General features: G+C 45.9%; 1 protein-coding gene across 2 annotated transcripts; it reads right to left on the bottom strand.

Moving 5' to 3' along the window:
• Positions 1 to 2,611: 2,611 nt before the first annotated feature.
• PPP1R15B (protein phosphatase 1 regulatory subunit 15B) lies at positions 2,612 to 11,318 on the bottom strand. Of its 2 annotated transcripts, XR_012155802.2 has the most exons (3): positions 10,191 to 11,318; positions 9,625 to 9,720; positions 2,952 to 2,991 (listed from the first exon to the last, which is right to left on the bottom strand). XR_012155802.2 is itself a non-coding variant. In XM_073319679.2 (2 exons), the coding sequence occupies exons 1-2, from the start codon at positions 11,173 to 11,175 to the stop codon at positions 2,785 to 2,787; spliced, it is 1,758 nt and encodes a 585-aa protein (XP_073175780.1). In that variant the 5' UTR covers positions 11,176 to 11,318; the 3' UTR covers positions 2,612 to 2,784. The 2 variants fall into 2 exon arrangements, 1 of the variants encoding a protein (XP_073175780.1); XM_073319679.2 differs by having other exon boundaries at positions 2,612 to 2,991; positions 9,625 to 11,318.
• Between the last annotated feature and the right edge of the window lie 1,431 nt (positions 11,319 to 12,749).

Genomic DNA, 12,749 nt, shown 5'->3' with positions numbered 1-12,749 from the left:
ATCATTTCTTAAATTGCTAGAAGCTGAAATGCCAAAAAAGATTCAAGAGGATTTCACCAGGACACACTAATTTAAGACAATTTGCAGGAAAAGGCAATCCAATTCATGCTTGCTTAATAGGGATTAAAAAAACTCTGAACAAGGTTGGTGTATAGTTTCTGTATAGCCAATTTTATGGCTATTCAAGTTTATCAGACAAGCTCTACAATAAAGTAGACCTTTAATTTTACAGGAAGACAGAATATCTTACTGTCTTTTTGAGCAATATTCAACTTCATTCAAATAAAGAAAGATTACTACTAGTTTAAAAGAATAAATAGCTTCCGATTGAGATCGTAAACTTAGAACGTGACTAAAGAATGCATTTTTCTTCAATTGGAGACATCTTAACTGTCAGTTTCCATGTATATGGTTTTATACTATCCGTTAATTGGAGGTGCTGAGGCAGGGTGGTATTAATACTTGTTTTCTGTAAAGAACGTGTGTACTTGGATGTAGCTTTAGAGCTTGACGAGTTGGTTCAAAAGGCCAAGAACCTGATGTAGAATTGCACTTTTCACTGTCCTTTGCAGGTCAACTGCCACAAGCTGTTAAAGTGAAAACTAAAGCATAACCGGCAGATGCCTGCCCATGATACAGTCTAGGCTCAGACTGTCACCCTCAACATCAGTACATGTACTACATGTTGCATATGCTGATCAGGGTAACAGAGCTTTCCAGAGCTCTGAAAGAACCCGGACCTACTGCACAACTAGCTTTGATAAGTACCAGGCAAGAATTTTATATTTAGAAAACACAAGAACAGCAGCACTGGTAGTTTTCAGCTCTCCTGAAATCCAGCTTTAGTTCAAAATATTTAAATACATACATTATCGAAGGTGTTATGTAACAACGAAAAAACCTGATAAGCAAAACTGAATTCTTGAGAAGGAGACCAAGCACTGTTAACTAATACAATTAGCAGGAAAAATAAAAAAAGAAGTTGAGAAAAAGACAACTGAACTGCAGCAACTACCAATTCAAACTTTAAATCAGAACTGTAATCATTGGGTTTTGAACCCTATAAATATTTCAGATTCTTGTTTTTTCAAAAGTGCAAAATTCCAACTTAATAGCCACTCTTCTCCTACATATGGCAGACAGAGGCACACAGAGACACAGCAGAGAGGGAAGCAGGGTATCCCTTCTCCCTCCTGGGCTTCCCGTGGACTGGGGGGGGATAGGGGTGGGTGGCATGTGCCACACAAGTCTTTGAACCACCGCCTTCCCTGGGCTGCAAAGCTCACAGAGCGCGCTAGGTACCCGGCTCCTGGTTGAGGGAAACTGCTCCAATCCCTCTGGGGTGCTCTCCCTTGCCGCTTCCGACCTATGGGGTAGGCAGGCAGTGATGGACGGCATACGGAGTGCTGCCCGGCACCCACCAGCCAGCTCTGCGTGACCTCAGGGGGCATCGTCCCAGAAGGCCCGCTGAGAAAGTGCTGCTGTGGCCTTGCCCTCTCCCAGGGATCCAGGGTTTCACTCTGTTCCCAGCATGACTGGGAGGTGGACATGACTGGGGCCACTGACTTTTTCCCTCCCCTCGTGCACCATCCCGGCCACACACCTGCATTGAGTTCCACCCCCCCGGTCCAGGGTCAGTTGCCCACCCCGGTCCTGTCGCTCCCCACACACCCCATTAATGACCCTTCATTAAGTTCACCTATGGAAACCTTGTTACAACTTTTACTTCCCCTAGATAGTCAAGTTTGACCATCTTCTCGGTACTCCACCATAGCCATGACCGACCCTAGCAGGGCCGATCCGAGGACCTCACTAAACCATCCAATCGGTTGTAGCGACGGACAGTGTGTACAAAAGGCATTTATGGACTGGATTTTACCTGAACAGTTGAGATACAAACCGCTTTCAGAGCAATACAATTACACCACTCTTATTCTTCAAGTTGACCAAGGTATTTTTTGTTTCCATGTCAAAACTGGACATAATTAGGTATATTTTATTGGCTGAACATTAAATTTGGAAGCAGTATTAAAGTTATGCTTAGCTCCCTGTTATAGGAACAGTAGGGTAGCAGGGCTACCAAATTTAGGGGGCTAGAAAACATCAAACCTTTTGTAGTACACCTCTACCCAGATATAATGCGGTCCTCAGAAGCCAAAAAATCTTACCGCATTATAGGCGAAACTGCATTATATCAAACTTGCTTTGGCCTCGAGCATTTCCATTATTAATAGTCACTTCCCACCCCGACTGGCCCCTCAGAACCCCCGACCCATCCAAGCCCCCGCTCCTTGTCCCCTGATTGACCCCTCCAGAGAACCCCCCCAAGACCCCAACCCCTATCTAAGCCCCCCCGCTCCTTGTCCCCAATCGCCCCCTCCAGAAACCCCCCCGTCTCTAATCACCCCCAGGACCCCAGCCTCACCCAACCCCCCTGCTCCCTGTCCCGACTGCCCCACCCCCATCCACACCTCTGCCCCTGACAGGCCCCCCGGGACTCCATGCCCTATCCAATGCCCCTATTCCCCATCCCCTGACCGCCCTGCCCCCAGAACCTCCGAACCATCCAACCTCCCCCGCATCTCCCTGTCCCCTGACCGCCCCCCGAGACCCTCTGCCCCTTATCCAACCCCTCGGCCCCGGCCCGGCCACCTTAACACGCCACTCAGAGCTGCATGTCAGAGCCAGACACGCGGACGTGCCGATCCGCCAGAGTGCGCAGCCCTGCCCTCCAGAGCGCTGCTTTACTGCGCTATATCTGAATTCATGTTATATTGGGTCGTGTTATATCTGGGTAGGGGTGTATATTTCCTGGAGTCTATTAAATATCCTCTGTCTATGTTCTATGGTTAAGCAGTATCCAATAGCATCTTCTGTTTCTTGAATTCGTTTCTGGAACCTGCATCCATCCCGTGCAAGTTCTTCCCAGGGTCCTTTCCGATCTTCTTCACTGCTTACATAATACTCAGTAACTTCTTCAAGGAATGTTACCTATAAGAGATAAGATATTTATTAAAGCAGGAGCGCTCCACCTTTTTCTGAGGCCCTCCCCCCAACATGCTATAAAAACCTCCATGGCCCATATGTGCCACAACTGTTTTTCTGCATATAAAAACCAGGACCAGCATTAGGGGGTAGCAAGCAGGGCAACTGATCAGGGCCCCATGCCACCCGGGGCCCGTAAAGCTAAGTTGCTCAGGTTTTGGCTTCAGCTCCTTGTGGTGGGGCTTTGGCTTTCTACCCTCGGCCCCAGCAAGTTTAATGGTGGCCCTACTTGGCGGACCCCCCTGAAACCTGCTTGTGGGCCCCCAGGGCGCTCCGGACCCCTGGTTGAGAGCCACTGTATTAAAGCACTGGACAATCATTTACGCAAAGCAATCTCATTCTTAATTAGTATTTGCAGTTACTGTTACCATATTTTGCCATGAGGGCTCTTAAATTAAGAACTGTTCCAAAAAACCTACTGAAAACATAATTCAATGTTGACTGACTTGTGCAGCGTGGTCTTTACACTAACATTGGACTATGACAACACAAGCCTGTTTTTAAATCGGTGTATTTTAGTTTCTCTTTACAAAGGTAAAAACAGGATAACTTAGTTCCTGAAGGTTACTTAAGTTGTGTACTGTTCTGAATAGACTGTATGGGTACTAAAGTGTAAACAAGAAGCCCCACATCAATATAGAGAAGAGGATGTCATACAGTTTTTAAACTTAAGGAAGCGGCACTCTTATTGCTACATGGCTAGGACAACACAGATCAGTTATTTAGGACTCTCAGCAAATTCAGCATGTCTATTTAAATACCACGAACAGAGTTTTGAAATTACAGTAATGGTATTTTCAAATGTCACAACCCTAAGCTTCATGATGCAGCAAATAAGTATATCTTTAAAGCTATGACCAAACCTTTGACAGGCATGCTACTAAAACAGAGGCAGTGTCCCCTTCCATAATGATTATACAACATTTTCATTATATTTAAAATTCAAACAAAATATTTCGAATCACAGTATTAGCTCACCACCTAGCCAAATACTATTTTAAAGATTTAACTACTGTATTATCCTTCTGATCTTAGCTATTAATAGGCTAAAATGAATGCCATACTGTACTTTAAACTCAACATACAGTATCTAATTATGTACCTCTTCGTTTTGCTATGGTCAGTCTTTCAGATGCAATTTAAACCTGAAGCACTGACTATTTGTCATTAAAGATCCCATAGCAATGTTCAGAACAAGTGTATTAATTCCAATTTCTTGGAAACACTCCACTTTGAACAATCAGCCCTGATCTACACTACAAACTTATGTCAGTATAACTATATTACTCAGGTGTTGCAAATCCACATCCCCAAGTGAAACAGTTATACCGACCTAACTCCCAATGCAGACAATGCTACAATAATGGAAGGGCTTCTCCCATGGACTTAGTTACCACCTCTCAGGCGGGTGCAGTACCTATGCCAATGGGAGAAGCTCTAGGCGCCGCAGCTGTGTCACTGCAGTGCTGTAAGTGTAGACAGGCCCTTATACTCTGCAAAACATTCTCACTGAGAAGCTGTTCTTTGCATCTCTCTCCTCCCCCTCCGTCCCCCCAAAATGTATGACTGACATAGCTACTATGGAATCCTTCAAGAGGAAAAGAGCTTCTATAATTTAACAAAAAGGCAAAACCTCTGATGCCAACATCTAGACAAAGGCATTTCCAATGCAAATGGATTCTGTACTCAAATAAAACCACAAGAGGGGCAATGTGAGTCTGTCAGAAGTTTAACTTAAGCTGTATAAACTTGCTTAATTTTTTTTTAAAGCTAGCCACTCAGCCAAGAAGCACTTCATTTGCAACCTCAGTCATCCAAGAAGCACTTCATTTGCAACCTCAAAGTCATCCAGCTTTTTGTCAATTGCAAGTTAAAGTAATGTAAATGCAGAAATTGCCTAGAATAATTTTTTGTACCTCTTAAAATTACATACTTCGTACCAGGAACAGCCATCAGTGACAGCCTCCAGCATAGCTACACTACAGAGTTATCCCAGTTCAAACAGGCAAAGAGGCTATATGCACTTGTGTTCTTATCCCTGCTTGAAACAGGAGTAAAGCACACTGGTGCAGGCTGCAGCTTTGCCTTACACTGGGCATTTACTCCGGTGGTGCCAAAGATTGAAATCCCCAGTGTGCACAAGCCTTAGTTTTACACTTCCTCAAGGCTACTTCCAGGAGGTTTCAGTTACCACTGCCACCCTCACCCCACACCTGTGTACACTTTGAGCACTGGCAGTGAGGAAGATAAAGCTTCTATGTAGTGACCTACTGGGCTATTTATCAAAGGGATCATACAATGACTGATCAAAAAGAGTCATCATAGTCTTAAAACTAGTCCAGAAAACTCCGTTTTAGCTTTAATTCCCCATTGGAAGTCAAATCTTTAGTTAATTCAACACAGTGTGTTAACAGATACCCTGTTCCCCTATAAATTAAAGGGTCTTCAAGTTTTTAAAACCTGAACAGGAAAATGAACACAATGTTGTATGTTAAATTATTCAAGGTGATTTGCACAATTTGCACAAGGTGATTTGTCTAAAACCCTCTGGCACTTTTTAGCAATCTTTGGGTAATAGATCAGCCATACCTAATTAAATATCTGCTTTCAAATAAACTGGATAGTTACATCAGCCTGTCCCTTTGTGGCCTACTAATTTCATCCCCTTTACATCAGTCTACGACACGCCCTTGGGTACAATTATCAACTTTTGTAATATCAAGCTAGATATTGCATACAGATCATTGTTCATTCACTGTGTTACTAGGAAGGATTACGTAAAGGGTTTGAAAATTGTTTGAAAATTACTATATCTAAATTACCACTGCAAACAAGTGAAATAGGTAAGGTGGTCCTAAAAATTCAAGTTTCATGCATTCCAATAACATTTTTAAAAGCAGGTTTCAGAGTAACAGCCGTGTTAGTCTGTATTCGCTAAAAGAAAAGGAGTACTTGTGGCACCTTAGAGACTAACCAATTTATTTGAGCATGAGCTTTCGTGAGCTACAGCTCACTTCATCGGATGCATCCAATGAAGTGAGCTGTAGCTCACGAAAGCTCATGCTACTTCATCGGATGCATCCGATGAAGTGAGTTGTAGCTCACGAAAGCTCATGCTCAAATAAACTGGTTAGTCTCTAAGGTGCCACAAGTACTCCTTTTATTTTTAAAAGCCTTCATCTGACATGCAGCAAGATACTGAAGATAAAAGAATAAGTACAGGAACCTTTATACAAGTGCACTATGTGGCTCTTTAGAATGCCTACACAAAGCCAAAAAAATAAAGTATAATCAAAGAACAGAAAGTAAATATCTACTTGGAGTTAATTTGCACATAACTACACTGACATTAAACTAAAAGTTGCTACTATATGAAAACATTCCAGCTGCAATATCCACTAGCCACTTTGTATGTGTATGCGCTATGTAGTATACGTGCATACTCTTTAAAACTAAACCCTTCAGGTGAGGATTCCGATCTTTGTCTAATATACTGTCCATTATAAAGTGTTAAGTATACTTTCAACATTACACGAAGTGCACTTCGCACGAAATGGTTGCTTCTAAAATGAGTCACTTTCTAGAATCTTTTTTCAGTCTCATGTCTTCACTGTTTCCACAAAACAGAATGAAAAGCTATTCAGTGTTAAATTTGCATTAAGTTTTTAATGTTAATTTGCTGCTACAACTCAGCTAATATTTTTAAAATGCAGTTACACCTAATTTGAAGAGTTTCAAATTATGAAGTGGGACTTTACAGTGAAATCCTAAGAGCTGGACTTTTGACATATACACATGTACCCCCAAGTGACTGTAGGGAAGTTCATCTTCACAGCAATTCATTAGTGCCTGCCCCAGGTCAGCTGACTGTCAAATTGCTATGTAAGCCTTCAGGCTCAGACAGGAGCCAGAGCTTTGGGACCCGAGATGACCCCCGCCAAGCCACAGTAAGCCACAGCCCTGCCTTGGGTCTTTTATTCGAGTGTTGACATATCATTAGGGGGCGCTCCTTCAAACTCACCTTTGAGCTATGGCTCAGAAAATGCGAAGGCTGATCTAGATGGCTCTACTCTTTTAAAGGAATAGGACTCAATCTGATAAGAGAGCAGTTATGTGCTATAGGCCCTCTAATCCTTCGCTTCATCTTCAAAAGTATACTAGAAAAGGACACAGGTCGAGCTACTTTCTGCTAAATAGCGGAAATGCTAAATTCCCATAATCATGGTAAAGGCTAACTTAGATATACATATAGTTTTAGGCTCAAACAGCCATAGTTTATATATTCCATCCCAGTAGCAGGAAAGGGTGGGGTCAACAGCATCCAAAGAAAACTATCAACCTCAAGCTCCCATCTCCCAGCAAGTTTGCTGTTGCAAAAATTCTGCTATTGTCAGGGGAAAAACCTAAGAATAGAAATATAATTTCTAAAATAAAGATTTTAAAGTAGAGATGTTAAAAACAAACTAAAATAAGAAAAGCAGTAGCACCTGATGCTAGGTGAGTCAGGAAGTACAAAATGCCACTCCCTGACCTAGCAGAAGTTAAAAATACAACCATCATAAGATGGTGAGGGAGAGAAGATTGGAGATGTAGTTCTCCCTAGTCAAACCTCAGGGAGGTGCTCATAAGGGAAATGCTCTCCTTTCTCCTATAAGGAAAAGCTGGCAAACTACTTCAAATCACAATCTGATCAGATCATGTCTGGAAGAAAAGGTACTTGGAATGACAGGTGAAGGACTGGGAAATTGGGCTGTTCATAAAGCTGCAGGGCACAAGCCTTGAAAATCAGAATGCCCCCAAGCCAGGCTCTCAAAGTAATCACAAAATGGCCATACACTATGACCACTACAAAAACAGATTTTACTTGTTCCATCTATTTTGATAAGCTGTTACAGTATTATGGAACTCAATCTTACAAACCCTTATATGGTGTTTGCAAAATTTGACACCATTTTACAATATGCTTGTAAAGGGACTCAATCTATAGTAGCCTAAAAGTAATGGTTAACTTTTTAGACAGCTATTTAAGCTAAATCCTAGTACACAAGATCAACATCCATCTAGCAAGCCAACTCCTCAGAGACTTGGTAGCAAAACCAGTGAACCCATACACAGATCTCCATACTTGTCTATTTGTATTTAGAAGTATCGTGTTAAAATATTTTAACTAATTCCTTGGATTACTATAAGAATACTTCAATCTCACTAGTAAGAATTGTTACTATCATTTAAACTCAATAGAAGTGTTATGATGCATTTTTAAAAGACTCAGACTGTTTGGAAAGTCTCTATAAGAACTAAGTTCTTGACTTCTGTTACCAAGTGTTAAGAAAAAAGGTACTTCCTCCCCCCCCTTGCTGGTAATAGCTCACCTTACCTGATCATTCTCATTACAGTGTGTATGCTAACACCCATTGTTTCATGTTCTTTGTGTTTATAAATCTCCCCACTGTATTTTCCACTGAATGTATCCGATGAAGTGAGCTGTAGCTCACAAAAGCTTATGCTCAAATAAATTGGTTAGTCTCTAAGGTGCCACAAGTACTCCTTTTCTTTTTATAGTATTAAACAGTTTCCTCTCACTGCACGAGAAGTATGATTAAAATGACTATGTGCTCTTACACAAACTAGTCTAAAAGTAACTTGGCTACAATCTGAAGAAATAATTTCTGGGTAATTTATAAAATGCAAATAAGGGCCTGACACAAATACAAACATTTGTATGTCACATTAATTTTTTTGTTAAGATTAAAAGAAAACAAGGAATCTTTACTAAATCCTTAATGCTTCCAGATACTGCCAGGAGAAAAATAAAAAAAAACCAGTAGACAGTGTCAGAAAGCAGAAAGTACAAGGAAACCCTGCTTTAAAATGAAAGTTAAATTCCAGAACTCAGAGGATTACGGAAACAAAACTTTGTTAACTCACATCATACCAACACATCAAGTTTTTGATAAAATGGCAAACAGTAATGTACACTCAAATATTAATTGAACAATTAGCTTCTAAGCTTGTTGGGGGGAGGGATCATCTCTTGCTATGGGTAAAAGTCCTGCCACCAATGACTTCAAAGGGCCAGAATATCTCCTTATGTGTTCACCTATTGTCCTAAGCAATGGACCCCTGATCCTGAGTGAGGTGCCTAGGCACTAAAGCAGAACCTCAGTTAGGAACACCAACTGACTGCTCAACCACACACCTCATTTGGAACCGGAAGTACACAATCAGGCAGCAGCAGAGACCAAAAAAGCATATACAGTACAGTACTGTGTTACACAGAAGCTAGTAACAAAATAAAGGGAAAGTTTAAAAAAGATTTGACAAGGTAAGAACACTTTGTGCTTGTTCATTAAATTAAGATGTAAAAGCACCATTTTTCTTCAGCATAGTAAAGTTTCAAAGCTGTATTAAGTCAACGTTCAGTTGTAAACTTTTGAAAGAATAACGTTTTGTTCAGAGGTATGAACATTTCAGAGTTATGAATAACCTATGAATAACCTCCACTCCAAAGGTGTTCTTAACTTTAAGGTTCAACTGTACCACAATACCAGTACATAAGTACATGAATATGAAATATACCTTTTTTCTCTTGGTACTTGTATGTTTCTCTCCAAAAAGAATGCCATGCTGCACAATATCTGAACCCCCACAGTTATGGTTCTCCAGCAGCTGCACCTGACAGGTGAATAAGAGATTGCACTGAGAGCTGACCATACACAGCCCTGATGCTCCTTCTAAGTCATGCTTCCCTTTCTTTTTTGCAGTTTGAAATGGTGCCTTGAAATTGAAGGGGTTATAGGGATCATCTGAGTTACAGAATGAGTTCCAAAGTTTCAAATTATCTTCCTCATCTGCACTATTACACTCCCATTCATCATCCTCTTCAGAACTGAGGGCAGGAGAGCCAGGAAGGCTTTCAGCCCATGAAGAATCCTCCTCTACATATGACTCACCAGACAAAACCTTCTCTGAATTATTAACAGCAGTTCGAATAGCAGCTGTAAAGTTCTGAGGATTGTAAGGATCCAAACTGCAGAAGGAGTTCCAGAGGTGCTGGCTCTCACTATCCTGGCTAGTTGAGTCTGAATCTGAGAGGGACCCCTCGCTATCAAACCCATCATCATCCCCATCCCAGTCTTCCTCACCCTCTGAACTTTCCTCTCCACTGGAACTGCCCCTGATAATGTAGTCTATCAGTCTGTTAGCACAGGCAGGCCTGGACGACACTGGCAGGTCTTGCTCTAGATCAGAATCCTCATCTTCATCCTCTTCCGAGACGGGCGCTTCCTCAGTTGCCTCCTTCTCAGGACGCCATACTTCCTGTTCTAGGGGGCTGTCTCCAGCTTGCCCCACTATGCTGTGCTCAGGCAGTTCCTCAGGGCCTCTCAGCATCCCAGCCTCTTGGCTGTTACCCCTGTGTTGCTGTTCCTCCTCCAGGCTGTGGTAGCCATGGTCCGGGTCAGGCACGGCCAAGCAATTAGTCGCCAGTTGCTGCTGCTGGAGAAACTCCAAGCGCTTGGTGCGGAGGTGCTGGATTTCTGGCAGCCCCTCCCGCGATGGGGGTCCCCGCCAGCCGTCCGCGGGGAGCTCGGCGCTCAAGGGCTGGGGCAGGTGGCTTTTGTCGGTGCAGCAGGCTTGGCCGTAGCCGGACCCCAGACTGCCGCCGGGGCCCAGCATGTAGGAGACCAGGTCCACTTGCCGGACGCTGAGCGGGGCCAGGCCGCTCCGCACCAGCCCAGCTCCCCACAGCGGCTGGGCAGGCTCCAGGCTACTCTTCCGGCGCATCTCCGGGGCGCCGTGCAGATGCCCGTCGGCCCAACTCAGTGAGGCGCTGGCCTCGGACAGCAGCAGAAGATTCGCGGCCTGAGATGCCCCCGCGGGAGGCTCCCCCGCCGCGGGGCACAGGGCGCTGCTCAGCCCCTGGCCGGGCAGCAGCCGCTGGAGGAGACCGGGCAGCGGGGAAAGCAGCTGCGAGAAGAGCCGCAGCCAGGAGAAGGGGGCGCTGAGCTGGGGCTGGGCCGCGACGTCAGGAGCCGGGGGACAGGGGCCGAGCTTCAGCCAGGTGAGTCCTAACCGGGAGCTGGCCTGGCCGAGCCCGGGGCTCGCCTGCTCCCGCTTCCTCGGCTCCATAGCGGGGCTCCTCAGCGCTCCCTGCGGCCCGGCCGCTTCTCCGGCGCCGGAATCCAGCTGCTGCCTGCGGAAGCTCGGGATCTCCTAGCGGCGTTGCAGTCTCCTCTCGGGCAGGGCTCCATAGTGCAGCGGGCCGGCAGTCCCCTCAGGCCCGCGGCGGCACCATAGAGCCCAGCCCGCCCGCGGACCCAGGCCAGCCCGGCCGGCCGCCTCGCCTAAAGGAGCGAGAGCAAAATGGCGTCGGAGCCGCGAGAGCGACGGTTAAACCGCCCACCCGGCGCGAGACCCACACGAGCCTGTGAGGCGCGCGCCCGCGGCCAACTCCCATTGACCTGACAGGGCTCAGGCTGTCGCAAGGGGAGAGTGGGCGGGGCCGTCCCGCAACATCCGGGCAACTGCGTCAGCGCCCCCGGCCTGTGATTGGTTCCCTGCTGGATTGCAACCGCCCACCCGAGCTGCTGCCAGCTCGACTTACCGCCCGCACCCAGCCTGGAGAATTGCATCAGCCACGGAGGAGAAAGGGGGAAGAGCGCATGCGCTGCCCAGCCACCGCCCGTCACGCAAGGCCTTGCGGAGCCTGTTGCACGACAGCGCCCCCTCTGGACACCCTGCGGGAACTGCACTCCTACTGCTGTCCTACCTCCAGCGCCTCCTGGCTGCATCCCAGATTTCCTCCCCCCCACACTCCACCTCCCTCTGGTTCCCCGGGGGCTGCTCTGCAAACTGCCAGCTCCCCTGTGCCTTCCCCCCTTTGGCTTGGGGGCAACAGGGATGGCGAGGCACTGCTGTGGCGCTGACCACTCCTGCTCCGGGCCCAGCTTGGCTTCTCGTAGGCCGGGCCCTGTCCCACTGAGCTGAGGTTCCCTGCGCTCCTGGGAACCCCCCTTAAAAAGCAGGGCCTAGCAGTCAACATCCCATCCCCAGCTGCAGGCTCCAGAGCGAGGACTGGGGTTCCTTCCCCTGCAGCCACTAATGGGGGCTGCAGGTAGCTGCTGCTGTAGGCAGGGTCTTCCTATATGTTCACCCCCTATGTTCCCCTGAGCCCAGGTTTCCAAGGCCCTTGCTACCCTCAACTCCCTGACCTCCATACTGGCAGCTACCCCATTGGCTTACCCCTGCAGGGGCTTCTCCACCTGGACCATGGATTTAATACTTCATGAAGAGTATTATTTCATTTCCGCAAGCCTTCTTCTTGCTGCCACCCTACTAGATGTCTAGCAAAGCCCCAGCTGCAATAGGGATCAGCTAGTATGTTTCAGCAGCTCTGCCTTAGAGGATATGGCAGTGGAGCAAAACATTGGTGGTAGGAGTGGGTGGGTACCTTTCCTACATCTTGTTGCAGTATCCTTGATCTCATGGAGGGGCAGCCACACAGGCTGGGAAACACTGTCCTAGAGGCTGCACTGCAGAACAGACTGGTAAACAGAATCTGCATTGTGTCCCGCAATCCATTCTGCACTCTCAGTTTAGAGATTCCAAATGATGAGACATTCCTTCCTCTACTTTCTTGGGGAGTTTGTTCCAGAGCCAATGAGGCCATTATTCCTAATATCCATCTTAAATTTTCCTTTTAA

Source organism: Lepidochelys kempii, chromosome 21 (assembly GCF_965140285.1).
Source record: "Lepidochelys kempii isolate rLepKem1 chromosome 21, rLepKem1.hap1, whole genome shotgun sequence".
NCBI classification, from domain to species: domain Eukaryota; kingdom Metazoa; phylum Chordata; order Testudines; family Cheloniidae; genus Lepidochelys; species Lepidochelys kempii.
This window is presented reverse-complemented; position numbering and strand designations above follow the sequence as displayed.

What these genes read in the sequence shown, in the direction of transcription:
- PPP1R15B (XM_073319679.2), bottom strand. Translation starts at nt 11,175, where the DNA reads ATGGAGCCGAGGAAGCGGGAGCAGGCGAGCCCCGGGCTCGGCCAGGCC. An exon ending in CAAGTACCAAGAGAAAAAAG is followed by an intron (nt 2,992 to 9,624) that starts GTATATTTCATA and finishes TATCTCTTATAG; the next exon opens with GTAACATTCCTTGAAGAAGT.